The following is a 21491-nucleotide window of genomic DNA, read 5'->3' as shown; positions in this document are numbered from 1 at the left end:
AGTGAGGAATCAGGGCCTGTTGTGCTAGGCAGAGTACAGATATATAGGGCCTGATTCTCACTTACCCTAAGGAAGCCTCTGTACACTACTGTGGCAGTGTGAAGAGCCTTAAAGAGAGTGTACTTAGAATTCCCCCTCCCCTCTTTAAGGCTCCTGCATGCTGCCAGAGTAGCGTAAACGAGCCTTAGTGCAAACAAGAATCAGGCCCAGAATGAAAAGGCAAAGAGCCCCAAAGAGCTTAGAGTCTATCTTGTACCTCCAGGCTTATGTGTGCAATTCAGCACCCACGAGGCTTGTGCTTTCGGGTATGCGTACGCCAGGTATAAAGGTGCCAGGGCAAATTTTACTCAGCCAATTTAGAAAATGCAACCCTCTAAGTCAAATGCAGTTGGGCCGCCCCCCCGAGCAACTTTAGGAGTTCAGAGCCTACAACTGAGGACAGTTCAATGAACAGAAGCATGCTGAAACTGCCTGCATCATACCTGTCTCAGGAGAGACTTCAATGTGGAGCAAGCACCAGAGAGAAAATACTTTAGCAGCATGAGGAAATACAGAAGCCCAGAATAAATCCCTGAGCCAAGCCCATAAGTACAGACAGATGAGCAGCAGTGACCCACAGTAAGTGACCGACTCCAAGGCAGCTCAGTTCTTTGATGAAAGCTGGACACTAGTGGCGATAATAGAGAAAGGAGGAGAGATAATTTATTTGACCAGGAAAGCACAAGAAGACAAAGTAACTACTTGCCCAAGGCTAGCCAGTAATGCTTGAGGAAGGGGAAAACAGCATTTCCCTGGCCTCTGAACCTTTGCTCTAACCACTAGAAAACCACTGATGGAGCCCACAGCCCACGCACACTCTACATATAAACTAAAACAAATAAATCTACGAAACCCAAGCACCAGGTTTTACATGCCCTGTAGCAAGACAGAAAAAAGGCCATTGTATATTTATTCATTCTTTGACAACATCCTCTCCCAGCCAAAAGTGCCTGAGGGCTCATACACATATGTACAAGGTTAGGAAGTATCTTCAATGCAGAGACTTATAAGGTATCTCCAGACATGACCTACTGCCTCCTATTTCCCAGCAGTGCAGCTCAAATGCATCCTGAGTGACAGACATGGCACACTGCTGTGGCTGCTTGTAAGACCCACATGGAGCGAGTTGCAGAGGCCTCTGCTCAGGAAGTACTCCGGTCTCTTCCACACACAGGGCGCTTGGTGCCACTAGCACCATCACTCAGGCCCTGCAGAAACCACAATGGAAGGATGTGCGGCCTCACATCTCTCTGCAGCCTCAGAGCACACCAAGCAGCTTACAAAGTTTTAAAGCAAACAGGGCTGGGCTTCTGCCAAGCATACATACAAGAAGAAAGGAAAACGTACGACATAATCTGCATGAAAGTGCACAAAGCCCTAAATCGTGTTAGCGTTATTAGAAGGCTGGTTACACTGCTCTACAAATGGGCCCAATACAGTTCTCATAGACTTGTTACAAACATCTGATTGTCCCTGATTAGATTAGACAATAAACTCCCATCCTGGTGTGTGCGCATTGTTCAACTCCCTCTCTGCAATCTGTAAATTAGAATTCCAGACTTGAGAGATTGGATTCAAATTGGATTACTGGATCAGGTCCAGCTCAGGAACAGTGAGGGAAAGGTGGAGGGAGGAAGGAAGACGAAGAGAAGGGGAGGGGAGGTGGGGAAGAGACAGAGACAGGCACACATACAGCCCAAAAAAATAAATTAATTAAATAAATGAAGCAAGTCAGCCAAGATTTGATTAGGAGTGAATTAAAAATATAATTAAAACAAAAACTACTAACCAGCAATTAGGAAACAAGTGGGAGAAGGGACAGATTATCACTATTAATTAACAAAGCAAGGAGATTATACCTTTAAATGTTTCCAGTTTAGGCAGTGTGGTATTCCCCCCACCCCCCACCTTCTTCTCTTTAAATGCAAGTGCTGAGCAGAGAAAGCTAATTTTCATCTTTATTGCTGGGTGGGTTTCTGCTCTGTTGTGACTGGGCACAGTATGATGTGTGCGTGCTGTATCAGTTGAGCCCCTCCCTAGCTCCCAGCTAAACACAGGCAGTGTCTGAAGGAAATACTTCCCCACAAAGGTCACCTGCCATCTGAAATAGGTAAAGACAGGCAGATAGTGTGACCTAGTGGACAGGGCACTGGGCTGGGACACAGGAGATCTGGGTGCAGGAGTCTGTCCTCTTCCTGCCCTGCCTGAAGGTCTCACGCTGTGTAGAACCCATGGGCCATGTCCGGGTAAGGAGGAGGAACCCTACAGGTGTGCATGCGTAGCACACACTGCTGGAGTCCTGGGAGCTCAACAGTCTGGTGGACTGTGGTTCAGTATAGTCTTTATTTCAGCTCAATGACCCCTTCCTGCTGACTCTTCCTCTGAAGTTGAAGCAGCAATGGCTCCAGTACCTTCTCTCTGCTAGTGCCGGCTCCTAGGCTCGACACAAGGAGGCCAGCTGTAGCTACCAATGCAAGTTTGCTCCACTGACCTGTGTGGGTAGCCTAACAGTGGGGCCACCGCCCAGATGGGGGAAAAAAAGGTTACTCACTTTCTCATAACTGTTGTTCTTCGAGATGTGTTGTTCATGTCCATTCCAGGCAGGTGTGTGCGCGCTGCGTGCATGCCAGCCAGAAGATTCTTCCCCTAGTAGCGTCTGTAAGGCCAGCCTGGGCACCCCCTGGAGTGGCACCTTCATGGCTCCCAATATCGGGCCCTGCCGATCCCCCACCCCCTCAGTTCCTTCTTGCCGACTATTCCGACAGAGGGGTAGGAGGGTGGGTCTTGGAATGGACATGAACACCACATCTCGAAGAACAACAGGTACGAGAAAGTGAGTAACCATTTTTTCTTCTTCGAGTGATTGTTCATGTCCATTCCAAGCAGGTGATTCACAAGCTAGAGCTCAGGAGGTGGGGTCGGAGTTATCCACAGAAAAGAGCACGGCTCGCCCAAAAGCTGCATCGTCCCTTGACTGTTGTGTAATTGCACAGTGTGATGTAAATGTATGTATTGAGGACCACGTAGCTGCCCTGCAAATTTCCTGAATAGGGACTTGTGCCAGGAATGCCGCAGAGGAGGCCTGGGCCCTGGTAGAGTCAGCGGTTACCTGCGGAGTGGGCTCCTTTGCCAGGGTATAGCACTCCCTAATGCAGGACGTTATCCATGACGATATGCGTTGAGAGAATACCGGGAGGCCCTTCATTCTGTCCACCACGGCTTCAAAGAGTTGGACGGACTTCCGGAACGACTTTGTTCTCTCTATGTAGAAGGCTAAGGCCCTACGCACGTCCAGTGCGTGCAGCCTGCGCTCCCTATCGGAGGAGTGCGGCTTGGGATAAAACACTGGGAGGAAGATGTCCTGGGTCATGTGAAAATGGGAGACGACCTTCGGGAGAAAAGCCAGATGAGGCCTGAGCTGGACCTTATGAAAAGCTGTGTAAGGGGGCTCAGGCGTGAGGGCCCTGAGCTCCGAAACCCATCGAGCCAAGGTAATTGCCACGAGGAACGCAACCTTGAATGAGAGATATAACATGGAGCAGGTGGCCAGAGGTTCAAGTGGCGTGCCTGTAAGCCTGGAGAGGACTAAATTGAGGTCCCAGGCAGGGACAGGCTGACTTGTGTGTGGAAAGAGCCTGTCCAAACCCTTGAGAAAACGACTGACCATAGGGTTTGCAAAGACCGAGAGACCATCTGAGCCTGGATGGAAGGCGGAGATAGCGGCCAAGCGGACCCTTATTGATGATCAGGACAAGTCTTGATGCTTTAGGTGAAGGATGTAGTCCAGTATAAACGGTATGGAGGCGAGGAGCGGTGACTGACTATGTTGCTCTGCCCAGATGGAAAACCTTTTCCACTTGGCCAGGTAAGTAGCCCTGGTGGAGGGCTTTCTACTACCCAGGAGGACTTGTCTGACCTGGTCCAAACAAGACAGCTCTGTGGCACTTAGCCATGGAGCATCCAGGCCGTAAGGTGGAGCGACTCCAGATTCGGGTGCCGGAGTCAGCCCTGGTCCTGAGTGATCAGGTAAGGGACCAGCGGTAAGGTGAGTGGGGCCGCTATGGACATTTCCAGGAGCGAGGTGAACCAGTGCTGATGCGGCCACGCCGGCGCTATTAGCATGACTCGGGCCCAGTCCCTGCGGATCTTGAGGAGCACCCTGTGGACTAGGGGGATGGGTGGGAAAGCATATAGCAAGAAGACCTCCCATGAAAGAAGGAAGGTGTCCCCGATGGACCCCGAGCCATGGTTTCTGAGGGAACAAAGTGTCTGACATTTCCTGTTGCCCAGTGTGGCGAACAGGTCTATCTGGGAAGAGCTCCAGAACCGGAAGATTGAGCTCACCAAGTCTGGCCGAAGGGACCACTTGTGGCCATTGAAGGTCCGGCTGAGGCTGTCGGCCAGTGTGTTTCGCACCCCTGGGAGGTATGAACCCTGCAGGTGGATCGAGTGCTTTATGCAGAAATCCCACAGCGCAAGGGCTTCTCGGCACAGGGGAGAGGAGCGTGCACCCCCGTTTGTTGATATAAAACATCGTCAAGGTGTTGTCCGTGAGGATTGAAACACATGTGCCCGTTATGTGTGTTTTGAAAGCGTAGCAGACCAGACACACTGCCCTCAGCTCTTTGACATTGATATGAAGAGTGACGTCCACCGGAGACCAGAGGCCTTGGGTCTTGAGGTCCCCTTGAGGACCCCTTGAGGCTCTCCCAATCCAGATCCGAGGCGTCTGACACCAAGGTGAGCGAGGGCTGGCAAAAGGCACCCCTGCGCAAACCATTCAAGGGTCAAGCCAGTACCAGGTGGGGCAGGGTTACGACCCTGTCCAACGCATCTCTGGCTGGTCAGTAAACCGACGCCAACCAAGACTGGAGTGGGCGTAGCCTTAGCCTAGCATGCTGCACCACGTATGTGCAGGAGGCCATGTGTCCCAGCAGCTTTAGACAGTTTCTTGCCGACGTTGTGGGGAACCGTCTGAGGCTCTGTATGATGTCCTTAAGTGAGTGAAACCTGGCCTCCAGGAGGTATGCCCTGGCTTGGGTAGAGTCCAGGACCGCGCCTATGCACTGGGGACAGAGTAGATTTCTCCTCGTTCAGGAGGAGACCTAAGTCGAGGAAGGTCCTCCTTATAAACTCGACCTGAGCCTCCACCTGGTCTCTCGAGCGACCTTTGATCAGCCACTCGTTGAGGTATGGAAAAACCTGCAACTGGCACTTGTGCAGGAAAGCCACGACGATGGCCATGCATTTTGTGAATATTCGGGGGGCAGTTGACTGTCCGAACGGGAGGACGGCAAACTGGTAGTGGCCTCTGTTCAACACAAATCTGAGGTAGTGTCTGTGATGTGGGACTACTGCGATATGAAAATACGCGTCCTTCAAGTCGAGGGTGGCGTACCAGTCTCCTGGATCCAGTGAGGGGATAATGGAGGTTAGTGAGACCATGCGAAACTTGAGTTTCTTTACGTACTTGTTGAGCTGTCGCAGGTCCAGTATGGGTCTGAGGCCCCTCTTGGCCTTCGGTATGAGGAAATACCGGGAGTAGAAACCCTTGCCCCTTAGCTCCTGAAGAGCCTCCTCCTCTGCCCCTACCGAGAGGAGGGACTGCGCCTCTTGAATTAGAAGCTGCTCGTGAGAGGGGTCCCTGAAGAGGGTCGGGGAAGGGGGTTGGGGGGGATACAGAATTGGATGGAATATCCCCTCTCTACCACGCAGAGCACCCATCGGTCTGAAGTAATTCGAGATCAGGCACGGTAAAAAGGGGATAGACGGGATGAGAAAGTAAGATGGGAAGGATCCAAAGGTCGTACTGGCAAGCCATCCTCAACCATACCCTCAAAAGGGTGGCCTAGAGCCTGGTGGGACCCTGGGCTGGCCCGAGCTTTGTCCAGAGGGAGGGCGTTACCTCCTCTGAGTGCTCCTGTTCTGCCTTCACGGAGCGTCCTGGCGGTTTTGGGGTTGGTAAGAACGAGGGGCAGGTTGAGGCCTAAAATGTCTGCACTGGGTAGCAGGCGTGTGAAGCCCCAGCGAATGAAGGGTAGCCCTCAAGTCCTTCAAGCTGTGAAGTCTCTTATCCATCTTCTCGGAGAAGAGAGCTACACCCTCGAAGGGAAGGTCTTGAATGGTCAGCTGGATCTCGTGGGGAAGACCAGAGACCTGTAGCCAGGAGCCTCTCCTCATAACCACCCATGTGGCCAAAGTGGGGGAGGCCGCATCCGCCAGATCCAAGGCTGCTTGGAAAGATGCTCGGGAGACCAGTTTCTCCTCCTCCACAAGCGGAGACAACTTCCCCCCCAAGCTTCTTGGGGCAGAAGTTCTGTAAACTTAGCCATAGATGAGCAGGTGTTATGCCCGTAGCGGCTTACTATGGCCTGCTGATTGGCTATACGAAGTTGCAGGCCTGCTGTCAAGTAGACCTTCCGGCCAAAGAGGTCCAGTTTCTTGGCATCCCTGTTTTTAGGGGTGGATCCTTGAAACCCTTGACATTCTCTCTGATTGGCCATGTCGACCACCAAAGAGTCCGGAGGAGGGTGGGTGTAAAGATGTTCATACCCTCTAGAGGGAACAAAGTAGCAGCGCTCGGATTTCTTGGCCGTAGGTGCCAGAGAAGCAGGAGTTTGTCACAAGTTCTTAGATGCTTCGGTTATCGACTTGATAAATGGCATTGCAACTCTGGAAGGGCCGGAGGGAGCCAGGATGTCTATGACAGGGTCTTAATCCTCTTCCACCTCCTCTGCCTGAATCCCCAGGCTTTGGGCGGCCCACCTTAAAAGCTGTTGAAGAACCCGGTTGTCCTCCAAAGCTGGGGCCGTCAAAGTCCCCACGACCACTTCATCAGGTGAGGACGAGGAAGAGAGAACAAGAGGTGGGCCCAGTTCACTGCCTTCGGCCCCCGCAGGGTCCCTCGGCACGCAGTACTCGGGCTGTGGAGCTGATACTGATGAAGAACTCTGCACTGCAGCTGGTGCCGGGGCAGATAAATCCGGCGGGACCAAGACTGTCAGGGTCGGTAGGGAGGGAGCTGAGGCTTGCACTGGTGCCATCACATGGAGAGCTGGTGCCGGAGCTGGCTGAGGTATCGGTGCCGAAACCATGTGAGTCGGTGAGGCCACTCCGCCCGAGGGCGGCGCGGTCATCAGCGGTGCCAGCGCTGACTGTGGCATGAACGACACCACGAACACCGACACCGTTCTGGAGCGCGGACCATGGACTTGACCTTGGCTCTGATGGTACACCCAGGGTGTCCAGAAGGGCCACTGAGCAGGTGGTTGCCACTGTTGCTACCACGGTGCTGGGTATGGTTGGTGACTGCACCGGGACCTGGACCTTCTGCTCCGCGATCTGCTAGATCGAGCTGAGTCTACCTCCGACTCCAAGGTCTCCGAATAAGATGACCACAGAGGAGCAGTCCCCTGGGTCGCCAATGAACAACAACTCGATTCCCAGGAGTGGTGCGCTTCCTGCGTCTGTGCAGGCGGTGCCGGAGATGGAGAATGACGGGCCATCGTGGTTGGCTTACCCCTGGAGTGGAACAGGGCGCATGTGGTCACCAAAGATTTGTCCCTCCTTTGTGGGGAGGACGGCACCGGGAGGCACATCAGGTCCGTTGCCGCCTCGAACGCCTCCAGCATTGACGGTGGTTGTATGTCCACCAGATGGTCCGGGGACCGAGGAGGGTTTGGACTTGACTGGACCCCGGCCGTGGCAGGAGTCGACAAAACCCTGGGTGGAAGCGAGGCAGAGGCCGTTTGTCCCGAGCCACTCGTGGACAGCGCTGGCCCCTTAGGCTTCAAGGGAGGTGATCGGTCCCTCTCCGGCCCCTTCTTCTTTACCGGCACCGGAGAAGGAGAATGGTGCTGAACTGAGGCCGACGCCCTATGGCCCGAGTAGTGGTGGTGCCGGTGGGCTTTAGAGTCCTTATCCAGGCCCGTTTTGGCGCTGTTTGCACCAGAGCGCTGCGCACCGAAGAGGACGTGCTCAGTGCAGGGTCGTTGGGTCCCTGGCCAGATTGTGGTCTCAGAGCCGCCTCCATGAGCAGGAGTTTTAGTCTCTGCTCTCTGTCCTTAAGGGTTCTTGGGCGGAAACCCTTGCAAACACTTGTCCTTTTGGTGAGTCTCACCAAAGCATCGCAGGCAAGACAAGTGAGGATCACTCTTGGGCATAAACTTTCCACAGTACTCACAGAGTTTAAACCCCAGAGACCTGGGCATACTCCCGAAGGGGAAACGAACTATGTAACAAACCACTACTAACTAACTATAGAGAATAACTGTTTACACTAAGAACAAAGACACTGCTAAGGCGCTTGCTGTAAGAGCGAGCAAAGTTCCAGCTAGCCATCACAGGCGGTAAGAAGGAACTGAGGGGGTGGGGGGGGTCAGTGGGGCCCGATATTGGGCACCATGAAGGCGCCACTCCAGGGGGTGCCCAGGCAGACCCTACGGACGCTGCTAGGGGAAAAATCTTCCAGCTGTCTTGCACGCGGCGCGCGCACACCTACTTGTAATGGACATGAACAATCACTCAAAGAAGAACTCACACATGCCACTGGGAAGATGGGGGAGAATGCTTTTTATGAGTACTAATTCACTATCATACCCGGTTCTCCATATCACATGCCTCCAGAAGCCAGAGAGGAACAACGCTACAGGCAATTAGCATGGAGAGCAACAGGACAAAGAAAGAAGCAGCTCCTGACACAGCTCAGTGGCTTTCACTGGAGGAGGAAGGGCAGTCCTGTTCCAAACTGGATTAGCCTAGCCCATTGTGCCCTAATACCACCCTCAGCACAAACATTGCTGTCAAAAGTCAGATAGTTCACCTCTGGAGAGATTTAACTGCTTGCAATGACAGTGCCATAAGACTTACTTGGGGGGGGGGGGGTGACCACTCTGAATGGAGCCAAGGAACACTTTGTTGCATGACAATCTTTGCAAGTCTTCACACAAGGGAAACCTTTCACTCTCCCTATCAGGGAGCTGAAGGACTGATAAAGACTCATTACCCAATACCTATAAGGGAAATCTCATGGCTATCAGAAAGAAAAGGAGTACTTGTGGCACCTTAGAGACTAACAAATTTATTTGTTAGTCTCTAAGATGCCACAAGTACTCCTTTTCTTTTTGCGAATACAGACTAACACGGCTGCTACTCTGAAACATGGCATCAAAGCTGTTAAAGGGATAAACCTGTCCAATTAAATCCCCTCTGCATGCATGATATATGCTAAACGCAGATTGAGCCCGAGACAACTCCCAGTGGAACAGAACCAGACAGTATACACCAGGGCTAAGAGCATCAGAGGATGAGCTGCCAACCTTACAAGCACCCTGACCAACCAGCTACCATCCCTGGAAAGCCCCCTAATGCAAGGTTCTATAACAACGCACCACACTCCTACTATGCCTTCCCTCCCAGGATTCAAAACACTTTATAAGCATTAATTGCACTACCATGCAAAGCATATGAGTAATGATATGCTGATGGGGAGACTGAGGCACAAAAAGTTAAGTACGTTGCCCAATTTCTCCAAGTCTCTTGTGTGAAGCCAGGTCCCCAGATGCCTGGTCACATGCTGACAGCATTAAGATGCTGTCCCCTTTCTCATGCACTGCACAGCCGGTGCTCTCAAGCACCATCTTTGGAACTGGAGCCAGGGGAGAAGGGAAACATATTCCTCAGTAATAGAAGCTCCTACAGCAACACTCCCAGGAAATCTCTTCACTGAGACCTGCAACAGTGTTTAAAATAAAAATACACCCCTAGAGCTTTGCTCCTGCTGCTTGTGTTTTGCCTTAGGGTGATGTGGAAGGCCACGCCTGATCTTCCCTGCCTTTGCTGAAGGACAATTTGGGGATCTTCTAGGATGTACACAGTGAGCTCTTGCATCTTAACTGAAGGGACAGGAACTTTGAATCTTTACCAAAGATGTCCTTTCACCAGAGCATTCATCAAGCATTAGAGATAAGTAGGTGTTAACTAAACCCAGGGTTCATCCACACAGGTCAGCAGCTGGTGAGACGGAAAGTGAAAACAAGCATGGAATTGTGATGGGGGAGAAAGGAGAGAGAATAAGCTCACAGGAATTGGAAAGAGCACAGAACCCATTTAACTGGCTGCTCCTGGGCAGCACCGACTACAACACCTCACTCACGGGGCTACAGGAAACAACAAACAGATCTCCACCATAGGGCAGCTTAAACTTTTCTACTTTGCCACCAGAATTTGTGCAGACAGAGAAATACAGCCTCAACTGCCCACCCTTCAGGCCTGTGCAAAGACCCTGGGCAGGCAGTCCAACGGGTGGAGAGAGAGAGAGGCTAGCTTCAGCACTGAACTCCGCCCCCAGCGTCTTGCCCCCAGGGGTTCAGATCTAAGAACTATCAGGCAGAGTGACCCAGCTGAACCCAGCTGCCAGGCTGGATTGCGAAGAAACAGGCAATTGCTAAAGGAGCTGGGACCTGGACGTCCTAGGGTCTGTTGGTTCTGGTCTCCAACTCCCATTCCCAGCATTCCAGGTTATCCATACTCCCTGATGTTGTTTATCTGTATCTTATTTTATTGTATCAGATAGACCCCTTTCAGAGAAGAAGAAAGAACACCAACACAGCCAGGACTGTTGAGGCAAGTCACAGTGTATAAATAACTCAGCATAGCCCACAGTAAGCAATGGGATGTATAGCTATCATGAGGCAAAGCAAATCATCTGTGGCTAAACCTCTGAAATGGGAACCAATCAGCAGTCGAATTAGCCTTCAGAGGTCTGCATGGGAAAAGCCCAAAATGAAACCCAGGAGCGAAGCTTTCCATCCCGCCCCTAACACCTAAGAATGTGGGGAAAATTCAGATCCAGATACTAACTCCACACACAGCTCCTATCCCTTGCTGATTACAAGAAAAAAAAGCAGTCTTGGGACATTCATGGCCCTGCGGGGAGACAATGCCCTCTTTTACCACACTGAGTCCAGCGGAGCTAATCAGCAACAGTGATTTTTCCACTTGTGTTTGACTTTAGTTACAGAGACATGCTCTGAGAAACTGCTCAGCAAACAGAGAAAAGGACACTGCTGCCACAGCCCTGGGACCAGATTCTCATCTCCCCTACACTGGGATCAGCTGGGATAACACCATGGTATTCAGGGGGAGAGTGACATGGTGGGAATTGGGCGCATTGAGTTCCAGAAGCTCCCGCCCATGGAAAGCGCAGCCTTCCATGTTTCAGGGAGTGACTCTGGCAAAAGGATCATGTCTATTGCTGCAATTAAGAAATATTTCCCCAGTGCCACTTAACACCTCTGGAAAATGTCAGTGGCGTATCAGCTGTTTGCACTGATGCTTTCTGAAATCCGACATCAGCTCAAACCACAACCCCTGCTGCCCTCCTCCCTTTGCTGTGCTGCAGCTTGGCATTTACAGAGCTGGTTAGGAAGAGAGTCTGGGCTGAGTGGAGCACATCAGTGGCACACAGCCGCAGTGAGCAGGTGGAAGAAGCCATGAAAGTGGCATGCACAGCTTAACACGAAGCAATTACTACTCCGATCTGCACATCCAGGTAGCAAGCGAAAGCACATGCAGGAAATAGCAAACCTCTGCCTTAACTGTTGTGCTGGGTCCCTTCCTTCCCAGTCTGCCATGGTCATCAGCTCCTCCTGACCCCAGGGCACTTGCCACCCTGGAGAGTGGCTAATCATGGGCATGGGAAGTAATACACAACAGGCCCAGAAGGGAGGGAGAAGAATCCAGCAGCAATACCACTGAAGGAGATTACACTTCCAAGAAGTAGAACCACCCAAATTTATCCACAGCCAATAAAAAAAAAAAAATCAGGTCCATTTAGTCAAGTTTATTTTTCTCCCAAACTCTTCTGCAGGCAGCGATTACACAGCAGCAGCACCATTATAATACAGTACACCTAGGCAGCATCTCCTGTGCTTGTGCAATACACAAAGCAGCACGAGGATTTCAGAAAGCGCAACAATGCAGACGTGGGGAAGGGGGACCCAGCTTCCCCCTCCCCCCATCTCTCCTTCTATAAAATCTGCTGTCTCCGGGGTCCTCATCAATCATGGATTCCCTTGGGGCTCCCCGACTCACACAAGTCACCCCACTGACTTGAGCAGGGCTTCCTGTTTGAGTGGCAACAGCAAGATCCAGCCTTTGACCCTGTGCATCAGAGGCCACTGCAGCTGCAGCCTGGAACACCCGAGCCTGTTTGCTGACACTGGATTCTTCACTGCCACCTCATCTGTGTGGAACTAGCACTTTCTGCCCCGCCCAGCAAGCGCCTGAACACAGCGGGTTGGTGCTCTCCAGAGATGGGCGGGGCGCAATAGAAACATGTTAACTCAGGTTAAAAAAACACCACCAGTGAATGGAGCAGGGAGGGAGGCAATGCCAGCCAGCCCTCTCCTTCCAGCCAGGCACTCACTGCCCTCCGCAGGCATTCAGAATGCCAGGCTCATGAAGATGGAGGCTACGTTGCTTTTTTCTTATTTCCAGCTCACCCTCCCTTCCTGGAGCCTGGGGAAGCAGGGAGCAGCAGAGCGATGGCCACGGAGTTCGGGAGCACAGTGCTGGCTTCTACAGTGACTCAGAACATATGAAGGGGGCATTTCTCTCCCTCTGTGGTTCCAGCAAAGGGCGGTGTGGGGAGGGAGTAGTGCTGAGGTTTGGGTTGGGAGAGAGGAGAATATACAGGGGGTGCGGGCTGTGACTTTTGAACAATGGGGTGGGGGGACAGCAGCCATGGAAGGGGCTTCTCATCACTGGAGGCCCTGTCTGCCTTTCCCTACCTGGGCCAGGGCAGACACGAAGGGGAGGACGTAGCAGTAGTGGCTAACGCTGGGGGGACTGGTAGTAAATCCTGCAGAAGCTGTACTGGAGGCAGGCTGAGGCCTAACACTGAGCTCTGGTAACCTCACTAGAGCTGTACGTAAAGCCTCAGAACAAGCGCCCAAAGCACAATACATAATAAACAGGTCAGTTCCCTTGACAAATTCCCCGAAGGCAGCCCATGGCACAACTCTTCCTGCAAGCGCACAGACGTGGGAAGGGACTTGAGTGACAGAAGGGGGGAAAAGAGGGGAGACCGGGAAAAAAAAACAGCCACAGAAGAAGAGAATCCCAAGAAACAAATAAGTTTGGTAAATGACTGACAAGAGACGCAGAGAAATTCTGGACTCAAGAACTTGTCAAGCCACGAGCAAAGCAACTGTAATTCCCAACAGAAGGGTCAAAGGTGCAGTTGGGGCATAACTGGGATATTAACTCACCATCATTTGGCAGTTGCTGACACCTTGACCCTTTTGCAAAGGTTTGGGGGGGGGGGGTCATATTTCCTGGGTAGAACCAGGGCAACTGTTGGTCCAGGCCAAAAAGCACCACAGAAGTTTGTATTTGATGCAGGAAGGCAATCAGAGCCATCCATATTTTTTCCCTATAACTGATCTGATGTGACACACTGGCTAAGTATGTTGTGTCCTCTAGTGTCAGTCAACTAGGATACAAGCCTACTACAGCTACTAGCAGAGTTACTCTATTAGCTCCAGGTAGAGGGCTGTGCTTTTGGGATTGAAGGCCAAGGATTCCATCCCTGCTGATGACACCAGGAAGCAAGTGGAATGGTGATTGTAGGGCCTAAGAAAGGATACAATAAGAGAGTTAACACAGGGCTGGTTGGTGTGAAAGGGGCTTCCCCTGGACAACAGGCACTGGGGACAGAGGCAGCTCCATACTGATTTCACGCTTATGGCTGGGGAGCAGGGTAGGCCAGCAAGAAGTCTCCTGGTATCTGGCGGAGTGCACTAACCCCACAGGCCTCGTGGGAACAAGAAAGGAGTGTTGCAGAGAGATCCTGCTAGGAATTTTTCCTGTCTCATGAGGAAACAGACAGAATGGTCCAGTGTAGAGAGGAAGAGCAGTAGCTAAGTGCCCAGCCTTGCAGCTCTGCTTTACTGAGAGAAGCAATCACTCTCCTTCCCCCACATTACTCTGAAATGCACACGGGAAATAAGAATGCCTGTGATCGCCACACCCCTGCTGCAGCCATAAGGCTGTGTTAAGCCACTGCCACCAAAAGTCAGCACCAAGTGTGGTTTCTTGTGTTTAATTTTTGTTTCTATAGGGGAAGCAGGGGGGACTGTAAATATTATTAATAAACACTCTGGACACAGCTTAACTTCCTTTAATCAGGATGCATTAATGTTTTGCTTTGAAATTGGGAACAGCAGGCTCTTTGATGAATAGGCTGAATCATCGTCTAATTTGAATGTGACTCCTATGCAGTGCCTGTGCAGCGTGCTGAAAGGCTAGCTAGTATCTTCCTCCAGAAACCCTGCTCACTGAGAGACATCCTACACCTCCTACAGCAACAATACAAAGTGGGGAGGGGACTACTTTTCCAGCGATGGAAGCATACAGGTGCCACAAAAATTGTGCTACATAAGGCCTGATGCCCCCTCCCACTCTCACTGATACACGTCAGTCACACTTGACTCAGCTGCTGAAAAAAACATTTAAGGAAAATCATCATTGCTCCCATGAGTCACGGGGGGAAGAGAAATGTCTCAGAGAGATGATTCAACTGGAAGGAGAGCGCAGGCAGAAGAAAACATAGGTTGGAGAGGAAGAAAAACTTCCTGGTAGGGAGAAGCTGCATTAGGTTTTGTCTACACTAGCACTTTTGTCAGCAAAATTTTTGTCCATCAGGGGTGTGGACAGTGCTATGTCCATGGGAGACCTTACAGTGGCACAGCTGTAGTGGTACAGCTGCATCAATGTAAGGTCTGTAGTGTAGACACAGCCTTAGGCTGTGGCAGAGGCTCCCAAAGGAAGTGGAGGGAGAGCTTTGGCTTAGATCCTGGCCCCTTTGGCACTGTACAGTCCCTCTCCCTGCCAGTGCAGGACTGAAGGAGCCAAAAAGGTTTCCCCCATCCCTAGATTCTATTGCCTATCACCAATCTGGGAGGAGAGACCAGGAGCACCTACTAAAATGTTATAATTGAGATGTATGGACATTCAAACCGGCTTGATGAGAGATGAACCACCCAGGGTCTCATTCTGAAAATGCATGCTTCATAAGATTCTCTCGGCCCTGGATAAATACGAGTCACCTCACCATGCTGGGCTACTGAATTGGGGGCTCTTATCACAGACTGGCCAACGCCAGAGATAGAATGAAGCTGGAAGACAACTGAGATTAAGTCCTTCTGGCACCACATGGGCCGCATCTAGCCTGACCTTAGGAACAGGAGATGCACAGCCGCCTTTCAGAACTGCCTGTGAACCAGAACAGGGGACAGGAAGGAGGCAGTGACTGACCCCACAGATATATTTACACTGTGCTGTAAAGCTCCCAGCACCATTCCCTGTTATAAGCAATTCCCCGGGGAGTTCTATCCTATTCTACTCTTATTCCACGCTCATCACAGTAGGATCTGAGCATCTTCCACCAGTGCATTAAGCATCAGGACTAACACTGTCACAGGCTTAGGCCTTGCACTTTGAGCAGAAGTGAGGATTGGGATGGAGCAAGAAATGTGTCATTAGACAGATGAAGGTGGAAAGACTGGGATACTTCATGCATCACGGCACAAAAGCAAATAAATTAAAAAAAAACAATTTGGGGTGGTCCTTAGTTGCTGTAGGAGTTCATTCCACAGTCTGGGACCGGCCCCCAAGAAAGCTCTGTCTCTTGTTCTCTTATTAAGGCACAGAGACTTTGTATTTAACATTACATAACACAGCAATGAAAGCCTGCTCCAAACAGCTACGGCATGGTATTTCCCTGCAGTCCAGCCCCCCTCCTACCAAGATGAAGGGTGACCTTTGATCTCTCCATCTGCACCCGCACATCCTTGCACGACACCTCACCCATCGCCCCTGGTTAACTCAGTTGCATGCCTTGTTAGGCCAGTGTTGCCACTTGAACTGCGTTCCCAGGTGCAGAACTTCACCACACACAAAGTTTCATAAAATCAAGCACTCCAGAGGAAGCGACAGTTCCAGTAAATGAAACAGCTTTATGGCAGCGCGATCAGGTTATCTTACTCCAGCACTAATGAAATGAGCTCACTCAAAGAGAAAATGACACAAAATGGGAAGTGAGATTGGAAACTTAAACAGATGCCCAAGGGGACAACTCACATGCTTATATCATAGGCTATGCACACTGTCCATCCGGGCCATCGGACTCAGGCATGCAAGCATTTCAGGTTGCAGCCTCTTAAAGAACCAAAGCTATCTCTTGGTAACACTTTTTGTAAGTTGTGCTAAGGAACTGAGGTACTTTCCCCCGTTCAGTAGCTGGGGAGAATACACTGGCAAGGTTCAGAAGCCAACGTCTCTAACTATAGCAGCACATGTAGCAGTTATCCCAAGACTAAGGACGACACTTTACTTGAAAAGTCCCCTATGCTGGAGAGTTGCTGAAATTTACCAACCCATGTGCCTTCCACACCCTTTCAGAAATATTCACGTTAAGATATGCAAACCCTAAGAGATGCAGTGCCTAGGAGAGAGCACGTCACCGTGTTCTGCTGGCAAGGTCACACCATTCTGCCAGGATCATCCCTTCCCGCAGACCCCAACACACCACAAGAGACCAATGAACCAGGCAGGCCCCTTACCTTTAAAGCCCGGACTTTCTTGGCCAACAGGCTCTCAATGTCTCCTGACACTTTCTCCACTAATTTCTTGGGGACGTTCTCCTTGACCTCAAACAGGTTCCTGTTGTCATTGTAGATCTAGTAAGCGGAATAAAAAGAAGAGAGACGGTCATCATTACATAAAGACATGAGAAACACAGATACTCCAGCCCTACAGTGCCAAGGGATTGTACTGCATGGGTAAGATAGGGGCTGTGGCATTTGTAAGTTGGGAGGCTTAGCACGCAAGGAAGGTGTGCACAAGGGTATGGTCTGAAGCTCATCCCTCTGGGTTTTCTAGCTTCCTCTCTTCTCCAGCAGAGACATCAAGGGCCTCTCCCTCCACAAGGCCTGAGACATCCCAGTGCAATGGCCACCCATCCCTCTGGTGACCCAAATGTGCAATGCAGTCAAGGCCTCCCCAATTTTTTCACACATTTTTTAGTGTCTAAATGATGTCCCCAGACCCCAGTCACAATCCACACTCCAGATCTTACTTGCCAGACCAGGCAACTGCAAGAAGAGCTCACTGCCATCCCCCAGGGCCAATAGTTCAATAGACACATGGGCTGACAGCAGATGGTACATAGCACCGCTGCCCAGTGCCAAATCAGCAGGGGGAAGAAGGGAGGTTAGCCAGCCGGATCGGACTGAAATTGGGATAAAACGTAGGACTTCCCCAGTAAACCCAGCATTTGGCCTACCTGCGCTGGAGAAGGGAGAGAGAGAAGTTGCCCAGTGGTGAAGGCAAAAAAAGTCCTGATACAATTAGCTACTCATTTGGGTTTCTAAAATTTGCAGCCTTACTCCTGCGGCATGCTCTTTCACATGGATGGAAACCACCCTAGCTAAGTACATTCAGCCCTGAGGAAACCCCACTGCATTTCCAGTGGAGCCACTCTGGGGATTGATCTGTCCCACCAGCCAGAAGCTGATGCTAGAACAATCAGTGAAATTGTTAAAAACCACACTGACATGGTCAGCATTAGGCTTCAGAGTTAACAACTCCCATTCATCTCCACAATGAGCGGAGGAGGCTTAAATTATGCAGGAAACATGGGAGATCCCAGCAATCCGTAGGGTGACTAACTCCACTACAGCAGGAGGAAGTTCCATGAATGACAATTTTCAGTACCGCTGATAACAGGGTACTGACTTTCATTTCTACCAAAGTACCTACCCCCCGGCCTCTGCCCAAGCCAGACAAAAAAATGCCCCCACTTTGTGACCTCCCCACATGGCCTCATGCCCTTTGTCCCCACATGGCACGCCACACCTCTTCCCTCTCCTAATTAAGAGGCATCCTCCCACAAGCCTGTAAGCCCTAGGTCTCCCATCAGAGGCATGTTAAACCAGACAGCAGAAAATCACCCAAGTAAATCTGAATCCTTGGAGTTCACAGGCCACAAAGTCAGCATCATTGCTCAGGTGCACTGCTGAGCCTCTCATTCCCCTGGCCCCATGTACAAGACTGCAGGCTCTTTGGGGTAGGCAATTCTGTCTTCATAGAATCATAGAATATCAGGGTTGGAAGGGACCTCAGAAGGTCATCTAGTCCAACCCCCGCTCAAAGCAAGACCAATCCCCAACTAAATCATCCCAGTCAGGGCTTTGTCAAGCCTGACTGTAAAAACTTCTAAGGAAGGAGATTCCACCACCTCCCTAGTAACGCATTCCAGTGTTTCACCACCCTACTAGTGAAAAAGTTTTTCCTAATATCCAACCTACCACTGCAACTTGAGAGCATTACTCCTTCTTCTGTCATCAGCTACCACTGAGAACACTCTAGAATCATCCTCTTTGGAACCCCCTTTCAGGTAGTTGAAAGCAGCTATCAAATCACCCCTCATTCTTCTCTTCCGCAGACTAAACAATCCCAGTTCCCTCAGCCTCTCCTCATAAGTCATGTGTTCCAGTCCCCTAATCATTTTTGTTGCCTTCCGCTGGACTCTTTCCAACTTTTCCACATCCTTCTTGTGGTGTGGGGCCCAAAACTGGACACTGTACTCCAGATGAGGCCTCACCAATGTTGAATAGAGGGGAACGATCATGTCCCTTGATCTGCTGGCAATGCCCCTACATATACAGCCCAAAATGCCATTGGCCTTTTTGGCAACAAGGGCACACTGTTGACTCATATCCAGCTTCTCGTCCACTGTAACCCCTAGGTCCTTTTCTGCAGTACTGCTGCCGAGCCATTTGGTTCCTAGTCTGTAGCGGTGCATGGGATTCTTCTGTCCTAAGTGCAGGACTCTGCACTTGTCCTTGGTGAACCTCATCAGATTTCTTTTGGCCCAATCCTCTAATTTGTCTAGGGCCCTCTGTATCCTATCCCTACCCTCCAGCGTATCTACCTCTCCTCCCAGTTTAGTGTCATCTGCCAACTTGCTGAGGGTGCAATCCACACTATCCTCCAGATCATTTATGAAGATATTGAACAAAATCGGCCCCAGGACCGACCCTTGGGGCACTCCACTTGATACCAGCTGCCAACTAGACATGGAGCCATTGATCACTACCCGTTGAGCCCGACAATCTAGCCAACTTTCTATCCATCTTATAGTCCATTCATCCAGCCCATACTTTTTTAACTTGCTGGCAAGAATACTGTGGGAGACCGCGTCAAAGGCTTTGCTAAAGTCAAGGAACAACACGTCCACCGCTTTCCCCTCATCCACAGAGCCAGTTATCTCGTCATAGAAGGCAATTAGATTAGTCAGGCATGACTTGCCCTTGGTGAATCCATGCTGACTGTTCCTGATCACTTTCCTCTCCTCTAAGTGCTTCAGAATTGATTCCTTGAGGACCTGCTCCATGATTTTTCCGGGGACTGAGGTGAGGCTGACTGGCCTGTAGTTCCCAGGATCCTCCTTCTTCCCTTTTTTAAAGATGGGCACTACATTAGCCTTTTTCCAGTCGTCCGGGACTTCCCCCGATCGCCATGAGTTTTCAAAGATAATGGCCAATGGCTATGCAATCACTTCCGCCAACTGCTTTAGCACTCTCGGATGCAGCGCATCTGGCCCTATGGACTTGTGCTTGTCCAGCTTTTCTAAATAGTCCCGAACCACTTCTTTCTCCACAGAGGGCTGGTTACCTCCTCCCTATGCTGTGCTGCCCAGTGCAGTAGTCTGGGAGCTGACCTTGTTCGTGAAGACAGAGGCAAAAAGTACAGAGGCATTGAGTACATTAGCTTTTTCCACATCACCCTGCCACAAACCATCTAGCACATTTCGGGTGCTATAGAAACGATCATATGGAGTCTTCGCCTGTAGGGCATCAGTTCAAATCTAGATCTGATCAGTAGCAACAGTGACTATTTGAGGCATGGACTGTTTCTCACTATGTGTCTATATGGCGCCTAGCCCAAATGGGGCCTGACCTGAGATGGGCCTCTGGGCACTATTGTAATCCATCTGAGACGTCTGCGGTGGCTTCTGTGCAACATGCTGGGAGTCTCAGCCCAGGTCCCTCCACAGCAGACAAAACACATCACAAAAGTTACCAGACCTGGCCCAGTGTTGGCAGCCTCAGTGGAAAGATTAAGGATGGGCTGGGCCAGAAATGGGCTGGGCCTCTTCTCCGTTGAGGGGATAACACTATAACCAGCAGGAGCATTTGTGGTAATGCAGACCTAGATCAGAGCAATGAAAGCTGGTGCTTCAGGGCATGCGGGAGACAGGATGGTAGTGCTCTCTACACACTGCACTACATCAGGGTTGGGTGAAGTGGGGCTCCACTTCCCAGAAGCTAGTGATGGGGTCAGGATCCCAGCAGATGGGCCAGTGCCCTGATCCAGCATGACAAACACTACGTACTTCTGCAAATTGGCAGGGGGTGAACTGGAGGGAGTTCGCGCTGCCACTGTTCAGGCAGCATTGTGCGTATAAACAGGGGGCTTTGGTCACCAGAGCTACCAGGCTGACACCTTTCACTGGGCACTCTGTTCTCTAAAGAGGCTGGAATGAGAACCCCTGTGCTGTATTCCAGCTCCACCAGCAGAAAACAAAGAACACGATTAATTAATCAGACAAACACCGGCTCCTGCACCAGGCCTAATGCGAGACAACTCCTATAACGGAATATGCCCGATGCTATGATTTAGGGACAGGGAAGGCCACCAAAGTATTACCCTCCTAATGCGATCTTCAAAGTACCCCTACAAAACAGCCCAGCAGAAGGATGCAGACAGCAACCCCGTGGAAAAATTACTTTGACATTTCCATCCCCTCCACCCCTCCCCTGAAAATCTGAGCTGGCGCATCAAGCAGTTTCTCAGTGGACAACAAGCTCCTGATAACTTGAAGGCAGCTGGAGGTGAATTTGAAGTGTCTGAATACTGAATCCCACCCCCCCCTTCCCCCAGTGGCTGAGACAAATGGTTACAGACGCAGAGGCTGCATGTGCTGCTTTCTGAGGCTAAGGAAAAGACGCTGCTTCTCCCCTCGGACAGTCTCTCCAGAGCTCCGTCAGGGTTAGCCCACAGGTTCCAGCCTTGTTTTCTCAGCGTTCTGTAATGGTCGTTCTGCCCAATGCCCCATTTCTGATGTGCCCAATTTCTCCTTTCTGTGCTGCTGGTGCATTCCTGACAACAACCACCTCGTGCTGACCTTTCATCCAGAAATACCACGCCAGCACAAGGCTCTGCTCCCAGAACTTATAGGAGGGATACTGTCATTCCCAAAAAGTCAGGGTTTCAAGCAAGTTACCCTGGGTGCCAGCTTTCCCTGCAAATGGAGTAACAAACTTCCTCCACCAATGTGCCTGTCAGCTGCATTCTAACTAGCAGGAGCAGCATGTTGAAATTTG

General features: G+C 50.9%; 1 protein-coding gene across 4 annotated transcripts in view; it reads right to left on the bottom strand.

The window, feature by feature from the left end:
- Positions 1-21491, bottom strand: part of CACNA2D2 (calcium voltage-gated channel auxiliary subunit alpha2delta 2) — a 570874-nt gene that overhangs the window by 450992 nt on the left and 98391 nt on the right. For all 4 annotated transcript variants that reach the window (XM_077821335.1, XM_077821332.1, XM_077821333.1 and 1 more), the window contains exon 2: positions 16665-16781. In XM_077821335.1, the coding sequence (XP_077677461.1) occupies positions 16665-16781 (117 nt within the window). The remainder of the gene's footprint in view (positions 1-16664; positions 16782-21491) is intronic.

This window comes from Eretmochelys imbricata, chromosome 7, assembly GCF_965152235.1.
Source record: "Eretmochelys imbricata isolate rEreImb1 chromosome 7, rEreImb1.hap1, whole genome shotgun sequence".
NCBI lineage: Eukaryota > Metazoa > Chordata > Testudines > Cheloniidae > Eretmochelys > Eretmochelys imbricata.
Note: the sequence above shows the minus strand (reverse complement) of the source record. Positions and strands in the feature narration are given on the sequence as shown.